The sequence below is a fragment of the Bos taurus genome, chromosome 22, assembly GCF_002263795.3.
Source record: "Bos taurus isolate L1 Dominette 01449 registration number 42190680 breed Hereford chromosome 22, ARS-UCD2.0, whole genome shotgun sequence".
Classification (NCBI taxonomy): domain Eukaryota; kingdom Metazoa; phylum Chordata; class Mammalia; order Artiodactyla; family Bovidae; genus Bos; species Bos taurus.
Window position 1 is genome coordinate 42,924,156 of NC_037349.1, and position 23,518 is coordinate 42,947,673.

The following is a 23,518-nucleotide window of genomic DNA, read 5'->3' on the forward strand; positions in this document are numbered from 1 at the left end:
AAAGATAGATGTAAGTTAGTTACAGAAGCACGTAAGTGGTACAAAAACTTCGCATTAAAATATCTAGCCAAGCTAAAACAACACATTTTCTTGACACAGTTTATTTTAATAAAAAATACAGCTGAACATTTATCACAGATTACATGAAACTATACACAATGACATTCTCTCTGCATAGTAACCAACACTGATGGGTATAACTTGATTTTTTTAGATGGATTACTTATAATCCTTTAAAGTGCAATTTATTTAAGGGTTTAAGCAAATCATAGGATAAAGGATCTTTCTAATAAATGAGTAATGTTAAAAAGATGATATATTTGGATAAATCTTTAAAAATCAGAACTGATTTCTATAGATGCCAAATTTACTTGTAATAATGACCCCCCCACAAACCCCAAACTTGACTTAAATGCTAAGGATTAAGAAGATCCTTGAATTGGCAAGAGCTTTTCCTGATGTTAACATTTTTTTGTCTGTTCAACATGTACTAACTAAAAGGAATGAAGAGCCTAGAGTAGTTCCTATAGCAGCCCTGAGTTCTGTAACCACAATGGAGTTCCTGATTGAACTTGAGAGAATGTTGCGAACTTTCACCTTATACTTGAGGGGGAAATGAAGAACTCGGTTGCTTCTCTGACTCTCAGCGACATCACTATGCTTTGGGCTATGGTGTTAATGTCTAAGATGTAATTAAAGGTAGCAAAAAACAGTTTTATCTAAGAAATAACCAGAAAATGCTTTAGAATAGAGAAATTATGAGAGGAACAGTTCTAGGAGCTGTCTAGTGGGATGGGAGGGATTGTAACACCAAGGCCATTCACCTCGGTGACTGAATATTGTCATCGTTTTTGTTTTTTTGTCCATTTCCTTCAGTTGGTGGAAATAATTGATTCTGATATGCTGCTGCCCACCAAAAGAGGGTGAACCAGATTCCGATAGTAACCAAGGAGCAAAATATTTCTTAAGGCAGCAATGCCAGCCTGACTTCATTCTACTTGAAGACTGTGTTTCTCTCTTGAAAAGCCCCTTATGTGAGCATCTGCAAAGTCGTATGTGGCTGTACTGGCTCAGCAATTATTCATCCAGAAGGAGGGTACTTCAGGGGGTGGAGGTGAAAGGAAAAAAAAAAAAAAGAACTTTTCCCTCCGAGTGTAAACACGAAGCTTTAGCCAATCTTAGGAGCACTATGATCACAGGTTTCGGCTTTCCTCAAAGTTCCTTTTTGGAAATTCTGGATGGAGCTGAGTAAGGCCCCTCGGCTCACGCCATTCACAGCCTGGGGTGGAAACTGTGAGGGCGCCTCTGTGCTCGAAGGAGGTGAGGGAGCTGCTGCTGGTGGAGGTGGAGGTGGAGGAGGTGGAGGTAACGCGGACATCCCTGTGGAGGAGAAGGGACAGTCAGTATTTCTGCACGCACCCTGCACACGTGCTACTGCTCAGTCCTTGGCAGAAAGGACTTGGGGAAGACTGCAAACATTTTCCCTCAGAGGGGCCGAGATACTTTGTAACTGTGTGATTTTTTTTTTGAAGTTGCCATTTCTCCCAAGTTAACACTCATGTGAGAAAAGACTAAACAAATATCACAGATTACATAAAATTACACAGTAACATTCTCTGCATAGATGAATTTCCAGATTTTAAAAATGATCCCAAAAGAAAGGTTCCCTTCCCTACTTTTTCCAGGTTCCATACAGCTCCACCTACTCCTGAGCTAGCAATGAAAGACAGACATCTGTATGCACAGCTGGGCTACCTAAAATACCGATTACTAGAAAGGGATGAACAGTTCTTTAGCTGCTGCAAAGCACACTGTATTTGAAGGATGTGATTTAACATGAAATGACAAATGAGGATTCTCAGCAAGGAACCACTGTCTGCTGGGTTATGGGCTCCTCAGGGTCTTTTTTTTTTTTCCATCTGTCTTGAATATACTAGGTTGCCTGAAAGAAATATAAAATGCTGATAATTGTCAGCAATGCTCAGCAAGGGACAGAGGACTTTCTCCCACAATGGCACTCTCAAGGAGGCGTCTTCCTCAAACACCCTTGTATCCACTGGGAGCCAACCCTACAAGACAGAAATGCACTAACCCTACATCTTTGCTGAAGTGTTGGGGGAGACTGGAATGGCGGGCTCTACCCTGGTGGGCAAGGAGAAGGAAACTGAACAGGTATCTGAAACTTCTCTTGTCTTCCTTCCAGGCACACAGACATTGTGCACTTGAATTGTATACTTTTAAATCAACAAATGAATTTCATCCTCTTCGAACAAAATAAACACTCGGTTCAGAAAAGGCCTTGCTTCAAAGAACTTGCCTGTGCTACAGGGAGCTGCCCCATTCCCTGTGGCCCGGGCAGCTCCCTGTGGCCCCACCTCTGTTCCAGCCTCACCCTCTGCCCTATCCTAGGGCCACCCCAGCAAGACAGTCTGCTGGGTGGCTCCCCCACCGCCTCCCCAGCTGTGGTGGCAACAGGAGGACATACCTGCCACAACTTGACTTTATATGGATGGGTGTTCAGGACCATCAATAACATACTTCAGCAAGAGCAACCTTTGTTTACCAACTGTGAGAAGCCATGGTTAAAGTATTTCATAGAAAACCACTTACCTTCCTTTACATCTTTTACCCAAACCTAAAGGCAGCTGAAATTAAAGAATCACACAGATACACACACTCATGCTCTGGAGTTCTTGAAATTCTCAAATAATAATATGGCAATACAAATAAAGAGTGAACACAGACAGATGAACAAAACGTCATTTTCACTGGTTCTATACAATGACAACTAATGAAGTTCTATTATGTTGTATGCCAGGGTGGATTATGGGAAGATGCTCCCAGCCTGGTGTTACAGGGTTACAGAGATAAAAGAGGACTTGCAACCTGACATGACTGTGAAGATGAGAAGAACAGGGAAAACCGGTGTGTCATATAAGCGTTCCTCTGAAGGGTGTTCTTGGAAAGTGACCATTGAAATACCAGGAGGGGAGATGGCCTCTGAAGCCTCTTGGAACTCAAGTGCAGAGCCCAGAGGACTGAGTGGATGCCAATACCCTCCCAGCGCCCCTCCCCAGCACTCTCAGCCAATGGCCAAAAAAGGGCAGCAGAATTGGACTTGACCTGGAGGGCCCAACATGTACCTGAATGAGCGCCAGCATTTCTGCCTCCCAGCTCTGGGCTTTGACCCCGGCAGAAGCGTCAGGGTGGGTTACAGACCAGAAGACAGGGCTGAAACAGCACTTTGTCCCACTAAAGGCATGGGACTGACTATCCAGAGACCAGCCACCCTTCTAGCCCAGGACTCTGGGAGGCTAGAGATGGGCCTCAGGGACTAGACTTGGTACAGGCTGCCATCTTGGCACAGAACTAACCTGCTCGGCTCTCACGCAGAACCAACCCTCGACTGTGGCCTCAATACTACCTGGCACTCAAAATTAGAAGTGCACATTCACTACCACAGTTTGGGGACGGGGTGGTGCTCAGGAAACGGACCCTCATTGTCCAAGTAAAGGCTGCTGCTGCTAAGTCACTTCAGTCGTGTCCGACTCTGTGCGACCCCATAGACGGCAGCCCACCAGGCTCCCCCGTCCCTGGGATTCTCCAGGCAAGAATACTGGAGTGGGTTGCCATTCGCTTCTCCAGTGCATGAAAGTGAAAAGTGAAAGTGAAGTTGCTCAGTCGTGTCCGACTCTCAGCGACCCCATGGACTGCAGCCCACCAGGCTCCTCCGCCCATGGGATTTTCCAGGCAAGAGTACTGGAATGGGTTGCCATTGCCTTCTCCCAAGTAAAGGCTAAGACTGTCTAAATGAGTTGCTTTGAATATGTAGGTAGCATAAATAAATCCACTGTCCAAAGTGCCACAGGGTAACCTGTGCTGCTGGGGGCTGTGCAAGGAGAGTCTGCTCATCCAAAGGGAAAAAACTAAGGTCACCAGAGGTGCTCTCACAGAGGGCCAGACCAATCGTAAAGGGCCCCATGTCCCATGAGGTCCGCCTCTCCTCACTGGGCCTGCAACAACCAGGGCAGATCTCTATACATAGGATCAGGCCCAGGAGCAGCTCAGAAGCCTCAGGAAGGTTGGGGGCGGGCAGGGAGGTCCAGGTCAACACTTGACCTTGGAGGAGGCAAAAACACACACCCTAGGGACTCTCAGTCTAATTACAGGTCCCATTGATTTTTTTTGTCCTTTTTTAGTTTTTCTTTTTTTGCCTTTTCTATGGTCCACAAAATTCCTTTAAAGGTTCACTGGAACTTAAGCTGTAACACATGGCTAATAATGTCAGAGCGGCGGGGAGGGGGGCGGAAATGTTACCAGCGTCCAAATTCAGAGTTGTCTCTTGGGCCTGTGATGAATCTGGGACAACTGCCTGATGCCTGAGCTCCCCTACTCCCCAGATGTGAGTGAGTGCCCCTCCAGAGGCTTCCTAAAGCCCCATCCCGAGGTAGTGGACATCACCAAATTCCAAAGCAGAATGACTGCCAACTGGATCTAGCTTTCAAAAATGTTGGCCTCCAACACTCAAGGTGGAGGAACGCTCAAAAACAGCTTATCTACAGTGATAACCAGGTCAGTCATGATCTGTCCCATCTCACCTTCTCTTAGACAAAAACCCCTAGAGTTAACTGTTCCACCCTCCGCAGTACCCCAGTGGGAGCCTAGCAGCCCAGCAGTGGCCCTGAAACAGGCCACAGACTGTTGCAGCAAGATCATAGGTTAGATCCAGGTAGAAACACCTTCCCCAGCCGTGTCAAAAGGAGTTCTGAGAGTCCCTTTCCCTGGGCCAACTTTGACAGTGGGCAGTCAACTCCCGCCTGCGGATCTGGGTTCCTTCATGGTCCCCACACTCGGGAGGGGAGACCACCTGGCCTTCAGACCAACCAGCGACCCTCAGAGGGAATTGGAGGCCAGCGACCCCCGAAGCAGGCAGCCCCCAGCTGTTTGAAACTGCCTTTGCTTTTACCTCAGAAAGATGGGGAGGCTGTATTCATGTCACAATTATTATTAAGGATGCTTTAAAAAGAACTGTTTTCCCTAATATCAGTTATAAAGCCAGTAAGTGGTTTCCCTGTGACCAGGAATGCAACTGCCCAACGTCCTTTCCCTTTCGTCAGAGTAACAAGGAACCAGCACGTTTGCAACAACAGGACTGTGAGATGCTGGCTTCCAAAATTAAAATACCAAAATGCCCATGCAGTTGATGTGTAGGTTTTAGGGCTGTATTTTAAAACTAAAATCAGAGTGGAAAATGAAAATTTTGAAGGTCATGATGAAAATGAAATGAATGTAAATGAAGTCATTGGGGCGCCTTTTAAAGATGCTGTATTTCATTTAAATATCCAGACAAGGAAATCATCTCCAATCAGCTTTCCTGTTTGTTCACCACTTCAGTGATCTAGACACACTGTCCCATTTCACAGACAGAAACAGAGCATCTTTAAAGTTAGAAAAATCAGTATAGCTTACTTTACCGAAAATTCACGTTCAAAATGGTGCATGCTCTACTGAAAATAGCAAAGAGAGAGAGAGGGGGGACACAAGTCATTATTCAGTGTCATTATTTAGTGACATTATTTAGTGTCATTTAATCAAATAGAGACAATAAAATATTAGTCTGAATCACATGCTGATTATTCTCATTGCAAACTAGGGTATATTTAAGTGAATCACAAGAAGCACGGTTTGTAAATACGACAGTGATCCTCTTAAGAACATGGCAAACATATTAATACTAACAGAGTAACTGATGAGTCACTTTTCTCTTCATTCTTTTTCTTTCTTCTGAACCAGTTAGGTGCTATTCAGAAGACCCACATGGTTTTATCTCCCCTGAAAAGTGGAATGGGTCCTGGGAGTGTACCTAGTTCTATTACTTAAATAAGACCAGTTTATGAAGAAGGGAGAACAATGAGAACTGATCACTTTTCCACACAAGTCTTCTACAGTCTAAAATAGGGATGTGTCTTTTTAAAGCTGGAAAGAGCAAAAGCATGGGGAAGTCTAACCTGGGCAGGAACATGGGGCCCCTTCCCTGAAGGTGCTTAGATCCAGAGGCTAAACAGGAGAGTGAGCAGAAGTAGCTTACTTAAGACTTGCTCGTGGTTCAGTTACTAAGTCATGTTCGACTCTTTGTGACCCCATGGACTGCAGCACACCAGGCTTTCCTGTCCTTCACCATCCTCTTGAGTTTGCTCAAATTCATGTCCACTGAGTCAGTGATGTTATCTAACCATCTTATCCTCTGCCGCCCCCTTCTCCTCTTGCCCTCAGTCTTCCCCAGCATCAGGGTCTTTTCCAGTAAGTCAGTTCTTTGCATCAGGTGGCCGGAGTTTTACCTTTGGCATCAGCATCTACTTAAGACTAGAAAACTATTTTTAAAAAGGGCGAGGGGAAAGAATTCCCTGGCAGTCCAGGGATTAAGACTTGACACTTTCACTGCCAGGGGACCAAAGATCATGCCGGAAAAAAAAAAAAAAAAACAGGACACATTTTTTTTCTTGTCTCCTTTTAACTGACTAGATTCCAGGTTAATTGTGAAAGATAACCTTTTCCCTGACAGTGAATCCCTGACTTCTGAATGAACCAACCTGCTCCCTCGCCTAAAGGAGAATCTCTTCCTCTGAGAAGGGGCCGGTCAGAGGCCCATGTGGGGTGCAGCAGGCTGACCACTGACCTGGGGCAGCTCAGGAGGATGCTAGGGCCACTGCCTGCCCACCACACTCCAGCAACTGAGGACCCAGGAAAGGAGCTCATACACTGGGCTTGGAGGCAGGGAGGAGGGCTGCAGGCAGGCAGCAGAGCAGAACCAACACATTGTGCAAAGAAGCACCACAGACAGACCTGGTCATCCCCCACATGGAAACTGCTTTATGTGGTTTTGAGAAAAAGGCAATTTTTAGGGCCACATATGTCTATTTTGAGCCTAGAGTGGGTTTCAGACTTTGATGTGGCTAGATAAATCCTGGGAGCTGCAACATTCTAAAAGAATCTCTCCCTTTTCTTGTACCTTATTTGTTTTACTGAAGTATAGTTGATGTACAATATTATATAAGTTACAGGAGTACAATATAGTGATTCAGAATTTTTAAAGGCTATACTCCGCTTACAGCTATTATAAAATTTTGGCTATGTGCCCTGTGTTGTACAGTATATCCTGGTAGCTTATTTTACACATCATAGCTTGTGTCTTATTTGTCCTAAATCTTCCTTCTTGTTACTCAAGTTCTCAGTCTTTCTGTGCCCACAAGGCCCCGCTTTGCCTCTTCCTCCAGTCCTGCACTCGTGAAACTTCCCTCTTTTTAGTCACTCTCACAGACCAGCCTTCTACAAACTGCCAGCTCTCCCTCTTCAAAATTATTGCTTAAAAATGATAAACTGCAAGCAAGAAGGGCTAAATTCTCTTGCAAGGTATTCACAGCTTAACTTCACAGTACTTTCTTGCTTATCAAGCCCTGTGTACATTATCTACCTCATAAAGACCAGGAATTCTCTTAAAAGACAGCTTCAAAGAATGGAAATTACTTGTGCAAGGTCACCCAGCAAGTGGTGGAGCTACGTCCCAAGCCTGGGGCTACTTTCAGGGCTCTTACCAAACCAGCCAAGCACAGCTTTTAGCAGCACAGGCCCTGCAGTGCACCAAGAGAGCAGGTGCTCAGGAGAAATCAGGGAGATGAACAGGGGCAGAAACCAAGACTGAGTCCTGGCTCCAGTACCTCCCACTGTGTGACCTTAGTCAAGGTCCACTAGAGCCTCAATGTCTTTGTCTGTGAAATGGAGCTAGAAGTATAATCCCTGCTCCTTGGATAGGAAGGTATTCATGAGGATTAAATAAAACAGTAACTATAAATCTCCTAGAACAGTGCCTATGACAAAATAAGCACTCAAAACATGTGAAATATGATTATTAACAACAATAATAATTTGGGTTTCCTGCTTACCTAAGATTTCCCCAAATACTCTTTATACTCTATTGCAAATCTTTTGGGGTTTTTTTTGCAAATCTTTTTAAAAACACACACACACACAATAGCAAGACAGCAGGCCTGTCTCCTCCCAAAGGGAGAGTAGGAGCAAATATCTGCATGTAAATCAGGACCTTCTAAACCACTCAGCTCCATGAACACAGAGTGTAAACACTAGCTGGTGACACTGACCCAGAAACCAGTCAGAATAAAGTATCTCAAAGTTCTTGAAAGAATGGCCTTCTAGAGACAGGAAACCTATCCTTTAGAAAAAAGAAAGTGCTAGGAATGTTCTCACTGGGGGGAAAAAAAAAAAAGGCTTTAGAGAATTCCACCCTACCCAATAGAACTACCAACAAACTTAAGGAAATCTTTCTACTCTTTCTCCCATCAATCTGGTAAGGATTTCAAGAAAAGGCCCAGGGCAGGGAGGTTCAGAGAGAAACAGGAGAGGCCCCAGTCCTTACACAAATGCTGGAAAGGACTCAGGAGAGTAAGACTCCTTTGCTTAGAAACACCTGTCTCTTCTGCCCTGTCCTGAAAGTAACTGAGCTTAAAACCACCCTTAGTTACCACAAATGCTTTTAAAACTGATGATTTCAGGAAGAAAGTCAATGCTGTCAAACTGATCTTGCCTCAACTGATCTATTGCTGAGCAAACTGCCAGGGGTGGGTCCACAGTGAGTTTATGTAGGTGTGTGTATGCTCAGCTGTGTCTTTATGACCCCACGGACTGTAGCCTGCCAGGCGCCTCTGTGCATGGAATTCCCCAGGCAAGAATACTGGACTGGGTTGCCATTTCCGTCTTCAGGGGACCTTCCTGACCCAGGGATCCAACCCATGTCTCCTGTACCTCCTTCATTACAGGAGAATTGTTTACCCGCTGAGCCACTGGTATAAATGATGTTATTTTCCAGCAAACAGTGGGTTTAGAGGATACTTGATTAGAAAGAACTGAGATGGGCTCCTCTAACCCTCTCCCTTTTGCCTTTTTAACCCAAAAGAATCCTCCTGTCAAGAAGGAGACTAGGGTTCAATCCCTGGGTCGGGAAGATTCCCTGGAGAAGGAAATGGCTACCCACTCCATTATTTTTGCCTGAGAAATCCCCCGCACAGAGAAGCCTGGCGGGCTGCAGTCCATGGGGTCAAAAAAGAGTCAGACGTGCCTGAGCAAATAAACAACAACAACCCAAACCCAGAAATCGACTTATTCAAGGCCTCCCAGTAACTCACAGTGCCCTGAGGACGGACTGTGTATCAGGTGCTGTTCTAGCCTCTTAGGCCTGGGACTCTCTGGATCCTCAGAGTAAATCCACTAGACAGGCATTGTTGCTATCTTTGTTTACAATCGGAAAGCTGATGTGAAAGCTCTGCCTCTCTGTACGCCCGAGCTAAATCAAACTAAATCAAACCTCTCTGGGTGAAAGCGGAAAAGGACAGCCTTATTAGTTTGCCAGGCACAGGTAACACAGAGGGCTCCTGCCTTGAAAAGCTATGTATCTCTACCCCCAGGGGATTTGGTAAGGGGTTTTGTAACAAGAATCTAAGGGTGGGGTCCCTGACAAGATTTAGGTGTGTGCAGGGCTTAATCTCGTCTCAGCAGGTTTCTGGATGCTCCTCCCTTGATTAGCAACTCTACCCTTTGAAACTCCGGGAAGGTCATGCAGGCTGGTGTCCTGCCTACAAGAAACAAGGGACAACAGGGGCTCCATGCCCAGGAGCCCTATGGGGCCTCACTTGATTTTGAAATCTGAAGCCCAGGGAGGTCAAGTGTCTTCTCCAAGGTTCTATCTAGAACTACAGAGTGGTGACCCTCAAGTTTACGTTCTGCAGGCCAAGATGTAGATCTCAAGGGCTCCCAGATGGAGCTGTGTTTGAGATGCTACCTTCAGCAGGAATTCCTTTTCAAAGTTAGCCCTTGAAAATGAAGACTTTTCCTTCATTTCTTGAGAAAATGGCATATTATAAAGCCAGAAGATATTAATACTATGCTTGACTTAGTTTCCAGATACAGCATAAATGTGGCCTAGAAGTAAAGACATAAATTGGAATAAATTGTGATTCCAGCAATAAGACAGGTAGAGTGCAGAGAGGCGGCAAGAGAGATGAGCCCAGTGAGAAGCCTGGCCGCCTGTCCTGAAAGGGAAAGGACCAGTCTAAGTAAGGGCTGCCCAGGCGGCGAGCAGGCTGAAAGCCTTGCCCTCACCCAGTCCAGTTCAGTTCACTCGCTCAGTCATGTATGACTCTCTGTGACCCATGGACTGCAGCACGCCAGGCTTCCCTGTCCATCACCAACTCCCAGAGCTCGCTCAAACGCATGTCCATCGGGTCGGTGATGCCATCCAACCATCTCATCTTCTGTTGTCCCCTTCTCCTCCCACCTTCAATCTTGCCCAGCATCAGGGTCTTTTCTGGTGAGTCAGTTCTTTGCATCAGGTGGCCAAAGTATTGGAGCTTCAGCTTCAGCATCAGCCCTTCCAATGAATATTCAGGACTGATTTCCTTTAGGATGGACAGGTTAAATCTCCTTGCAAAGGACTCTCAAGAGTCTTCTCCAATACCACAGTTCAAAAGCATCAATTCTTCGATGATCAGCTTTTTTATGGTCCAACTCTCACATCCATACATGACCACTGGAAAAACCATAGCTTTGACTAGACAGACCTTTGTCAGCAAAGTAACAAAGTGCCTGCTTTTTAATACGCTGTCTAGGTTGGTCATAGCTTTTCTTCCAAGGAGCAAGCGTCTTTTAATTTCATGGCTGCAATCACCATCTGCAGTGATTTTGGAGCCCAAGAAAATAAAGTCTGTTCACTGTTTCCACTGTTTCCCCATCTATTTGTCATGAAGTGATGGGACCAGATGCCATGATTTTAGTTTTTTAAATGTTGAGTTTTAACCCAGCTTTTTCACTCTCCTCTTTCACTTTCATCAAGAGGCTCTTTAGTTCCTCTTCACTTTCTGCCATAAGGGTGGTATCATCTGCGTATCTGAGGTTATTGATATTTCTCCCAGCAATCTTGATCCCAGCGCGTTTCATCCAGCCCAGCATTTCGCATGATGTACTCTGCGTATAAGTTAAATAAGCAGGGTAACAATATACAGCCCATCTTTGCCTGAAATGTTCCCTTGGTATCTCTAATTTTCTTCAAGAGATCTCTAGTCTTTCCCATTCTATTGTTTTCCTCTATTTTTTGCATTGATCACTTAGGAAGGCTTATCTTTTTCTGCTACTCTTTGGAAGTCTGCATTCAGATGGATGTATCTTTCCTTTTTCTCCTTTGCCTTTAGCTTTTCTCCTTTTCTCAGCTATTTGTAAGGCCTCCTCAGACAACCATTTTGCCTTTTTGCATTTCTTTTTGTTGGGGATGGTCTTGATCATTGCCGCCTGTATAATGTCACGAACCTCCGTCCATAGTTTTTCAGGCACCCTGTCTATCAGATCCAATCCCTTGCATCTATTTCTCACTTCCACTGTAAAATTGTAAAGGACTTGATTTAGGTCTAGTTTCTCTACTTTCTTCAATTTGTCTGAATTTCGCAGTAAGGAGTTCACGATGTGAGCCACAATCAGCTCCCAGTCTTGTTTTTGCGTATAGAGTTTCTCCATCTTCCCCAGCATTGGTGGAGCACTTCCCATGGGAACGGTAGCATGACGGTACCACCTGTGCGGCCCTGTACAGTACAGAAGTTCGAGATGCTGCTTTGTTGGTAGTTTTTTTCAGGAGGAGATTCTCTATTTAAGAAGAACTATTGGGGGAGGAAGTTACCGTGGACGGGACCTGAGGAAAGCATTTGCCTGATCAGTATCTATCATTTTGGAGCTCCTGAGAGGTGCTGGCAAAGCCAGGCCACTCAGTTGGGCCTTGTCTGCGTGCTCATCTCTGTGACCCAGGACTTATTAGCACAGTGCCAAGCATACTTCAGGCTCTGGATAAATGCATCGAAAGTAACTGAATGAATAAACTCCCTGTGGGTGGCTTGCTTGGGGCCTTAAATGCTAGGTTGATAGGCAAATGCCAGTTATTATTTTTATGAGTCGCATTAATGATAAATGCCCAGCAGAGGTCAGAGTATAGTCTCTGGGGCTGAGTCAATCATTTCATCAATAAAACATTAAAGAACATAGAGGAAAAGAGACAGCCAACACCTGCTGGGCACCTCTCATCTCTGCCAGGCATTGTGCTTGGGGCCTCACATGTGTTTCCCTCTGAATACTTGTGACTACCCTTCAGGACATGGAACTATATTCCCAACTGTTCCCTCTCACCTCAGATGAAGTTTATTCCAACACTGATTCTAATTACAAAAGACTCCTCTTTTTCTTCTCATTCTAAAAGTTGCCTCATTTCATGCAAACCAGCTACTGTATCAGAACTGAGAACTCAACTGAGAACTCAGATTAGAGGATTCATCGAAAATAATCCAAATGGACTGAATTCTCCAAGGTATTTAAAAATGAGAACTGGCAGGTAACTGCCCACCTCGAATGCACACAGCAAGGTGGTCTGCACTTCTAAGCAGACACCTCACTTCTCAAAGGAGGCTTCATGGATTCTCACTACTAGTTCTCTCCTATTTCCTTAATATGTCTAAGCAGTGTGAAATCAATATCCATCCTCTCATCTAGAAAATGGTTCAACATGATCGTGGGCAGTGGCTCTCCAAAAATTTCTGATCAGCCTATAGAGGTCACCTCTACAAAAGACAGAGAAGAAGTCTACTTTCTATATGGATCAATATGTGGGGGCCTTCTTGTAAAATCTGCTGACAAAGTCAGATAGGAAATAGGATATTACGTCTCCATGAGACAAGCACTTTTATTAAAATAAACCCTAGCCCCAGAACACTCCACAACAAACCACCAGTAACCAGCCTCCATGATCAAGACACCCGACAGCCAGATGTAAGCCCTTCAAACCAGTCCCCTTACATTTGATGGTCATCTTTTTATTTTTTTCTTTTTGGAAGGTCTGTTAGAAGCATTTGAGAGGGGTTGGGTAATGCTCTTGGTAGCTGCTAGGCACCACTTTAAGCTTTAATGAGTATGGTATTGTCAACTCATAAATCAACCCCAGCCCACTCTCCCTTCCAATGGCTGCAGAGACTCCTCCAAACACAGCCAGCAAGCTCTGAGTGGTAGAACCAGTTCCTCTGACATCTAGGACATCTGGTTCAGTTAAGGAGTTGAAAGGAGATTCTGGTACCCCAAAGCATTTTTATGGGGCTTGCAAAGTAGTTAGGAGAGAGATATTAGTTCCAAAAAAAAGAAAAAAGATAGCGTTATGAGGCCACTGCACACATTTAGAGGTTATTCCCTGGGGTTGGGGGGGCGCGTGGGGGGGTACTCTTTACATTTTTTCAAAAGACTCCAAGAAACCTGATTTAAGTCAGAAAAGTGAAACAAAGGTTGGCTAGCCACAGAAAAGTAGTCAGATGATGAAATGCAGAGCAGAACAGAGCACAGATGGTTATCAGGAAATCAGAAGCTCCATGGGTATTTCACTCCTAGGCGGGCATTTAACCAGTTGCGCTCTGTGACAAAGCCAGCAGTGTGGCTGGGCTCCCTGAGGAGAGAGTCCTGGCAGGATAGGGCCTCTGGGCAGCAGCACAGTTGTTTTGTTCAGCCTGAGCCTATACCAAGACAGGGTCTGATCTAAGGAGCCTGCATGAGGCTTTACAGCAAAGAGAGCGAGCTGGAGGTAGGGGGTAGGTGAGTGGCCCTAAAACCAACTATTTCGTTCCCCTTGAAATCTGAATTTGGAAATCGAGACCCTCATTTCTCCCAAGTGACACTGCTGATCTGCACCCCGACTGGTTTCTCTGGAGGAGGATGGTCCCTTCTAACACCTCAAATGTCTGAGCCAAGGTACGAAGAGCAAGAGCCCCACACTTCTCCCCACTGGTGCAGAAGGGGAGGCAAGCAGGTCACTCTGCCTTGTCACTGACCTGCTGTGGAGGGTGGAGTCGGCGAGGACGGGGATGTGAGAGGTGAGCTGGCCCCAGATCCTGCTAAGAGAGAAAACAGAGAAAACCCTCATGGGGACCAAAGAAAGACATCTGGAATGTGGCCTGAGCTGGGACCCACCACTGTCTGAACCTCTGCACTTGGCTCACGTGTGGACCTGGTGGGAAAAGGCAGGCGGGACAGAGTGCAGGGACTGGACCCATGACTGCAGGCGTCCACCGCAGTGCAGGGCACGTCTCCTTCCCCAGGCCTCGCTGCCTCCCACTGCTCCCCACAGCCTGCCTGGTTTGAAATCAGCTTTGTGCCATCCAACAGTTTATGCAATTAGCTATAGCCTCTCTTGTGGACCCAACCCCTATCCCGGGGTAATGAACGACAAATGAGAGAGCCACAGCAGAACAGGTGACAGAGGGGCGCAGGGCACTCTGGTGGAGGCCTCCTCAAAGGAAGCGAGAGTTCTCCAGCGCATCCACCCGGCAATGCTCCCTGTGGAGTGCCGTTTTACCAGCAGGCACACCAAACTGGATAGGATCAGCCTCCTCAGTGTGTGGATTTCCCAGGCTTTTTCTTACCTGAAGTTCAGCAAATACCCTTATTTACAAAATAAGGTGCATATTCCCATAAGTTGTATGCTTTTCCTGGACCTAGTAACATTGTTATATTTCAAATATTCCCAAATTCCCCAGCATCACTTCCACTGCTCAGAAATCCCCAGAATACACCCTCCTGACTTAAACCTGGAAGTAGCCCAGTGAACAAATAGAATAGCCCACACAAGCCCCTTCCCTCACATGGATGTCCTAGCGAAGGACTACCAGAGCTCCCTGCAGGTAACTGAGACCTCGCCCCTTTGAGGCCACCACCTGCCCTGGGGGCGCCTCCTACCACCAGCTCTCCCATCATCCACATCACAGACACTGAGCACAAGGAGAAATGTCCTAATTAAACCATCCCTCCCCCCGGCTGAATCCCTTTCCACTATTTGCAATATTCTCTCATCTCCTATAAAACATGGGAGGTGTTTTACTGAAAAAGATGGCAAAATCCAGCCCACTGTGATAGGACACTGCTTATAGTGCTAACATGGGTTTTAAAGGGGAGAAGGTTTGCATTTGTGACTCAGTGGGATCTGGAGATGATCTATACATTTCTATCAACAGCTTCCTGGCTTTCCTAAATTCCTTGAGGTGGTGTCTTGGAGTCCTTAGCCTCCCACCTGGCTGCATCTGGCATAAGTGAAGTGAAGTGAAAGTCACTCAGTCGTGTCCGACTCTTTGCAACCCCAAGGACTATACAGCCCATGGGATTCCCCAGGCCAGAATACTGGACTGGGGAGCCTTTCCCTTTTCTAGGGGATCTTCCCAACCCAGGGATCGCACCCAGGTCTCCCACATTGCAGGCAGATTCTTTACCAGCTGAGCCACAAGGGAAGCCCAAGAATACTGGAGTGGGTATCCTAGCCCTTCTCCAGCAGATCTTCCTGACCCAGGAATTGAACCGGGGTCTCCTGCATTGCAGGTGGATTCTTTACCAACTGAGCTATGAGGGAAGCCCCTATGTATCTGGCATAGAGCCCTGCAAGCAGGCAGGTGGAGACACTGAGCCAGGCTTTCTCCACTTTATAAAGAAGCAGACATCAGACAGAGTGTCTGCCAGTGTGACAGGCTGACTGAAGACTCGAGTCTCAGGCTAATGATGAAAATGACTGGCCCATGTCCATTCCATCAACCATGAGAAAACAGACCTCCAACTCTGAAATTATGCACCAGCCACAATAGCCTCCAGCCCCTTCCTCCTCTCCCAGCCTCCATCCCCAGGGAGCCAGCCCTGGTCCTCACACGGACCTCCAGGGGCTCCTTCTCCTCCCTGCTAGCTCCCCCTGAGCCCTTCTCTGGCTTGACTCTCCAAGCAGTGGTGCTAGCATAGTTTCCACCCTCCCGGAGTCTAGAATCTTCTCCCACCCCAACTCTTCTAGCTCCAGCTCTACCTACACAGCCTGCATCCTCTGGCGGCGGCCAGCCCAGCCTTTAGGTCTAGCACACCCCTCACTTCTTCTCTTGCCCCTGGCAGATGTCTTCCTCACTGACTTCCCTGAAAAGGTCTGAGAAGGCATGGTCTGTGAACACCCTTAATTTCCTCTCTCCCTTCTACTTCAAATGCCTCTGCCTCTTCACCTACTCCATTTGCTCCTGACACCAGGAAAGGATGCATGGGTTTTCTCCAAGGCTGAGACTGACAGCTGGGCTCTTGATCCTAACTCCGTGGCCTTCCAGCACCCTCTCACCTTGCCTCCCTCAACAATCACTCTCTCTTTTGCATCTTCAGGTTCTCTGTCTCTACTGGGTCCTTATCCTGACTGGAAGTATGTGCAACTATCCCTCAACCTAAAAAAACAAAAAAAATCCCCTTCCTTTGGCCTCCAGGGCTGAGCCAAAGCTGCACCTATGAGGATGAAACCTTCCCTTCTCCATGTGGAACTCCACTTCACAGACTCAAAAGGAAGAACAACTGCAAGGTCCCAGGGGGTCCCTTGATCTGATCTCCAGAGATGGGGACATGAAGGCCCAAAGCCAGCTGGGTGGGGCAGGGACAGAGCTCTCTGTGCCTTGCTCGCCCTTCTGGAATGTTCCTTTTGCGATCCCCGCACACTGGGAAGACCTCTCCTTAATGGAGGAGGGCGTGCCCTTCTGCCACGTGGGGAAAGAGCGGAGGGCAGGCTTTAGGGCCATTTCAGTTAGTGTAGCCTCTCCTGATAAGCAGGAGGCCTTGCACTGCATTACTGGGTGGGGTTTTATTCCAGGGCTGATGCTCATCTTTGACAGATCGAGTCCTGTGATCGGTGAAGAGGCTCGTTGCCCGTTAAGCTCTGAAGTCCCTTCTAGTACATGAGTCCTGTGAGACTTTCAATGCTATGGCAACTCCTCCCTGGGAACAGAGTTCTTTTGTTTTCTGTAATTGTCACCACACCACCTAGTAGAACCCAGGAACTCTTTTTTTTTTTTTTTTTTACTTATTTTATATTGGGGTATAGCCAAATTAACAATGTTATAAAAGCTTCAGGTGGACAGCAAAGGGACTCAGCCATACATACGCCATTCTCCCCCAATCTCGCCTCCCACCCAGGCTGCTACAAAGCACTCAGCACAGTTCCCTGTGCTATATACAGTAGAAGAACCCAAGAACCTAGACTCCTGGTACTAATCTTTGGGACCCAGGCCCCACTATAACCTATAATCAGTTACCTGAATTATTGGAGTTGCTGTATTTTGCTGAATGCTCTTCATTATTTTCAACAGCAGATCGTTTTGACTTCTTTAAAAAAAAAAAGAAAGGGGGGAGGAAGCAAAGAATGAACATACCGGAATAAAAACATTTTCTAGGCACAGAGTTATAAACTAGCTACACACAAGGTCATATTGGGCCTCATAACAGTGAAGAAGCCACAAGCCAAAACTAAAGGGAGAAATAAAAACCAAGAATGCTGAGTTTACAATCTCAGGCCAACCCTTCCCCACAATTACAGTAAGGCCATCATCAGGCCAGCAAGCCAGGAAATTCTATGGTCCGTTTCTCTGCTGACACTATTATATGGTTTTTGTTGAGAAGCAGCTAACCAGCCATCTGTAAAGTTTAAGCTTTCAGAAAGATATAGCACAGAGATCTGTCATGAACTAAATGCACGTCATTGACCTAGAACTTTCTTCACGTGGAGTCAAGCATTCACAAGAAAGAATTCACAGAGACATCAGGCTTACCTTTCGAGCTAAAATCTTCCTCCTTTTCCTTTCTTCTTCAGATCCATGGTGAGACTGAGCTCTCGTCAGTCTTCGATGCTGGTGGATCTTTAAGAGACCACAGTTCACCACAAATGTAAGCATATCCTACGCTAATGAAAATTTCTACCATGTTTCGCCAAATCAAATTATCTGGATGAAAACGCTTTCCGTGCTCAGCCTGTCTGCCTCCACACTGGGTCTGGATGTCGGGGAGAAGAGTATGCCAGCAGATGAAGACTGTTCCCTCTGCACCCCCAGGTCCTTACATGCCTTTCCCTCTCAGAGAAAATGAGTGTGGCCCCCAGAACCATCAGAGTATGAAACATGTATGACCCCCCAACCACCCAGTCTGCCCAGTCATTAGAGTGACCATCCTTTGTGAACACGTTTGTTTCTGCCACAGGCTGAGCTCTCTGCAGGTAGGACTGTGAAGTGTTCAGTTCTCATAGCACTGAACACAGAGCCCGGTCCAGAGCAAGTATGCAAGACATGTTTATGGAATGAACGATCTGTTAAAAGTAAATCACTGTGATCACCACAGCAGAGGATGGGGATGCTAAAACACCAAAAGACAAAGAGGAACTATTAGCGGTTTACCTGTTTCTGTTCTTCAATCAGTCTCTTTTCTATACATTCTTTGGCAATTCTCAATGCCTCTTTTAACTTTGTGGGGATCTGAAAAAAGAGAAAGTACATAATCTACAGAGGAAACTGGCTGGAGGTTCTCTCAAGTCATGGTTTGAATGAAGAAATGGCTGCTCATCAAGGAGGATTCCTGGAAGGAAATCACTTACAAGCCGTCCACTTCACTCCTATCCTGCCCACTCTTGCTATCCCAACCCACTCACCTCATTAGCATTTTTCAGCAAGAAGTATATTACTAAATGAACACATAAACATGATGGATAATTTCAAGTGTGTCAATTCTCAAGGGATCCCAAATTACCTAAATGATCTTGAAGGTTGGAACCTAAGGCCTCACACTCCCTGATTTCAAAAATCTATTGCAAATAAATAAATTTATATCAAAAACCTATTGTAAAGCTACAGAAAAGAGTGTGATACTGGCATAAAGACGGACCTATGGAACAAAGAGACAATCTAGAAGGTGATGTTTGAAAGTGCTGCACTCAATATGCAAGCAAATTTGGAAAACAGCGTTGGCTACAGGACTGGAAAAGGTCAGTTTTCATTCCAATCCCAAAGGAGGGCAATGCCCAAGAATGTTCAAAGTACTGCACAACTGTGCTCATTTCACATGCCAGTAAGGTTATTCTCAAAATCCTTCAAGCTAGGTGTTAGCAGTACATGAACCGAGAACTTCCAGATGTACAAGCTGGGTTTAGAAAAGGCAAGGGAACCAGAGATCAAATTGCCAACATTTGTTGGATTATAGAAAAAGCAAGGGAATGCCAGAAAAACATCTGCTTCTGCTTCATTGACTACACTAAAGCCTTTGACTGTGTGGATCACAACAAATGTGGAAAATTCTTAAAGAGATGAGAATACCAGTCCATCTTACCTGAATCCTGACAAACCTATATGGGGGTCAAGGAGCAAGAGTTAGAACAAGACACAAAACAATGGACTGGTTCAAAATTGGGAAAGGAGTACAACAAAGCTGTACAGTGTTACCCTGCTTATTTTAACTTACATGCAGAGTACATCATGTGAAATGCCAGGCTGGATGAAACACAAGCTGGAATCAAGACTGCCAAAAGAAATATCAACAATCTCAGATATGTGGATACCACTCCAATGGCAAAAATGAAGAGGAACTAAAGAGCCTCTTGATGAGAGTGAAAAAGGATAATGAAAAAGCTGGCTTAAAATTCAACATTCAAAAAACTAAGATCATGGCATCCTGTCCCATCACTTTATGGTAAATACAAGAGGAAAAGTTTAAAGCAGTGGCAGATTTTTTTTATTGGGCTCCGAAGCACTGTGGATGGTGACTGCAGCCAGGAAATTAAAAGACACCTGCTCTTTGGAAGGAAAGCTATGACAAACCTAGACAGTATTTTAAAAAGCAGAGACATCACTTTGCCAACAAAGGTCTATATAGTCAAAGCCATGGTTTTTCCAGTAGTCATGTACGGATATGAGAGTTGGACAATAAAGACGGCTGAGTGCCAGAGAACTGATGCTTTCAAATTGCAGTGCTGAAGACCTTGAGAGTCGTTTGGACTGCAAGATCAAACCAGTCAATCCTAAAAGAAGTCAAACCTGAATATTCATTGGAAGGACTGATGTTGAAGCTGAAGCTCCCAATACTTTGGCCACCTGATGCAAAGAGGTGATTTACTGGAAAAGACCCTGACGCTGGGAAAGATTGAGGTCAGGAAGAAAAGTGGGCAACAGAGGATAAGATGGTTGGTTGGTACCACCAACTCAGTGAACATGAATTTGAGGAAACTCCTGGAGATAGTGAAGGACAGAGGAACCTGGCATACTGCAGCCCATGGGGTTGCAAGAGTCAGACATGACTTAGCTACTGAACAAGAACAACAAATTCTTCTAAAAATTTAACTTTAAAAAAGCTTTGAGTAGGTACTATGCAGTGATATGGTTCAAAACTCAGTAGGCATAAAAAGGGTATATCCACAGAAAAAAGCATCCCACCTAGTCCCCCTCCATGGAGACAACCAACATCACCAGTCTCTTGTATATATTTCCAGAAAGAAAACAGACACACAAGAGATTAACATGGTTTTTAAGATCACAGTATCTTTGCCACAGACTCTCTAGCTTGGGGGAAGAACAAGGGCTAATGATAACCCCTGGGCTGGACTACTAGACTTGAGGAGAGTATATTTACAAGGCTGAATGCATTTCCGGAAGAGCTTCAGTAAAAAAGACATGAATTCCAAAGTTTTTCCTTCGCTCCAACTTCAGATCCAAAGAAGCTATTCTTTCTGCTGTGTGCTATTCGTAGTCACTCAGTCATGTCTGACTATTTGCAATCCCATGGACTAGCCCACCAGGCTCCTCTGTCTATGGGGATTTTTCAGGCAAGAATACTAGAGTGGGTAGCCATGCCCTCCTTCAGGGGATCTTCCCAACTCAGGGATCAAATCCAGGTCTCCTGCACTATAGGTGGATTCTTTACCATCTGAGCCACCAGGGAAGCCCCTTCTAACTGGCAAAATAGGACAGCAGAAAGCCTCTCCCTTGCCTATAAAGTCTTCAGACACCACCTTGTTTGGTGTTTTCTTTCTTTTTTCCCAGTAAATTTAATTTCATTGTAAGATTATGGGTTTGGGGAGACTGTAGAAAGGAGAAAGAGAATTACCCTTCATTCTACCACCCAAAGGTTTTCCTTTGGCTCAGTGGTAAAGAATCTGCCTGCAATGCAAGAGACGCAGCCTCAATTCCTGGGTCAGGAAGATCCCCTGGAGAAGGAAGAGGCAACCCACTCCAGTATTCTTGCCTTGGAAATCCCATGGACAGAGGGGTCTAGAGAGCTCCAGTCCAAATGGCTACAAAGAGTCGGACATGACTGAGCATACTCGCAACACCCTACTATCCAAAACAATGCTAAAAGTGAGCGCTGAGGGGGGCCCAGCCCTGTACTAGGTATTCTGGATCACTTCAGTTGTCCACTGACAGCTGTCAGGTTTTACTCACCAACTCTACACGAGTAAACATAGACCCACAGAACAGGTCTTTGCCCATACATCAGCAGCTTTCAAATGGGGGTGATCTTGCCCTCCTCCCCTCTATAGGGGACAGCTGGTAACGTCTGGAGGCAGTTTTGATTGCCACACAATGTGGAGGTGGAAAAGGAGTACCACTCCCCTCTAGTGGGGTCACAGGCCAGGGTGCTGCTCAACATCCCACAATGCACAGCGCAGCCCCAGCAGTAAAAACCGACCTGGTCCAAAGAGTCAAATGTCATGGAACCTTTGGGAGGTGATTAGAGGCTATCACCAAAGCAAATAAGGCATCAACTTGGTTTTGGGGAGCTCTAAATCTCCTGCTGTTTCCACAACACTGCATAGCATGGCTACTTCCCAGGATACTTGCTTCCAGTCCTTATTCTAGACAGAAGTATTTTTTCACACTATTTTTGTTTTGGCCATACCACACAGCATGTGGGATCTTAATTTCCTAGCCAGGGATCGAACCTGTGCCCCTGCATTGGAAGTGCAGACCCATAACCGATGGACTGTCAGGGAAGTCCCTACACACTGTATTTTATATTCTGCTTTCCTCCCTTAGCCCAAATAATAATCACTTTCCATGCTACTAGAATGTCTTCGTAAATTTCACTTTCATTAGATAAAACACACTCAATCCATGTACTGTAAATTATTAAACTACTTCAAGATTGTAAAACATTTAGATTCTTTTCAATTTTTCTTTATGTAAAATGAAAAATGTTGCTGGCCATTCCTCTTCCTCAAGGATTAAGCTGCAACCCACTGCAACTGCCCACCCCTGGGGGTTGGGGGGTATAAGAACTCAGGGTGGAGAAAAACAGGAAAGCAGACCCTAGAGAGTTAAGATGCACACCTAAGGAAAATTTTCAATGACCCCAGATTCCTGCATCTTTCATACCAAAAAAAGCGATTAAAATCATTAACTAGAGATGTTTGTCTTTTGTGATTAGCAGCAATCTTTTTATGCTTGACTACAAGTGGTTTTTCCAGCAAAAAGTTCATACATATTCTGGCTGCTCCCCTGCCTCTTCACAGTCGTTCCTTAGAGCTGTGAGAGAGGCTGTTCCCCAGCTACTGTCCTCACTTAGGTCCCCCAAAATCAATAAAAACACTCTTAAGTATGTGTTTTCCCACTCCACATCTATTATAAATATTGTATCTTCTCTTTATTGAATAAAAAACTAACTTTCTAAGAAAACATTCATGACACAAACCAAGAAATGATATAATTTGTTTTACCTTAAACTGTGGCTTTTCGGAAGTTGTAAGCAAAACATCACTGAATAATCTGTAAAGAAAAGAAACAGAAATATCTTTCTTAAGCAAGGTGTATTTTCAGAACAGAACCAGAGCAGAATGAGACAACATTTTTAGCCCATCAAGTCCCCCCCAACCCCCACATTGCCCCCAGCCCCGGTCCAACCTACCACCTCAGGTTTATCAATAAACTCAAAGGAGTTTCCAGGCCACCCACAGTGACCTCCAGAAACCCCAACTCCCCATTATTTCCGAGCTCAGCAGGAGGGCTGGGTCAGCTTTGTAGGGAAGGTGACTTCCCCACTGAGTGGCAACAGTCTTCTCATGTAAATTAATTCACATTTTGAAAAGAAATTTGCAAGTTACTTATTATGGTTATGAAAAGTCAAAGTGTTAGTCACTCAGACTTGTCCCAGCTCTGTGGCCTCATGGACTGCAGCCCAGCAGGCTCCTCAGTCCATGAGATTTCCCAGGCAAAAATACTGGAGTGGGTTGCCATTTCCTTCCAAACCTGGGGCCCCAGGACTGCAGGCAGATTCTTTACCCCTCAGCCACCCACCACAGAACCCATTATTTATATTATACTGCAATTAATATATGCAGCAGATATTTCTAAACAGAATGATTGATTTTCCTTTTTTTTTTGGTCCCAGAGGAGGATAAAATTTATTCTAGAGCTCAATATAATAAAAATGTGTGAGTAAGTAAAAAGGAATTGTTTTGATTGGAATCCAACAAGAGAAAATAATCTTCTTTTAAGGATAAGTAGTGCTTCTCATGCTCTCTTAAGAAGAAATAGCAGCTTTTGGAGAATATCAATTCTCTCCTTGAAAGTATGCTATTAAGAAGAATAGTGTGAGGAATTCTGAACTGTTCTGACTAAATGGTTGT

General features: G+C 45.3%; 1 protein-coding gene across 13 annotated transcripts in view; it reads right to left on the minus strand.

The window, feature by feature from the left end:
* Positions 1-85: 85 nt before the first annotated feature.
* PXK (PX domain containing serine/threonine kinase like) overlaps positions 86-23,518 on the minus strand; it is an 88,207-nt gene continuing 64,774 nt past the window's right edge. For 2 of the 13 annotated variants that reach the window (XM_059879844.1, XM_059879842.1), the window contains exons 13-18: positions 22,610-22,658; positions 18,306-18,383; positions 17,688-17,774; positions 17,175-17,244; positions 13,914-13,976; positions 6,466-11,639 (exon numbers count right to left, since the gene is read on the minus strand). In XM_059879844.1, the coding sequence (XP_059735827.1) occupies positions 11,182-11,639; positions 13,914-13,976; positions 17,175-17,244; positions 17,688-17,774; positions 18,306-18,383; positions 22,610-22,658 (805 nt within the window). In that variant the 3' untranslated portion in view covers positions 6,466-11,181. 13 annotated transcript variants of the gene reach the window in all.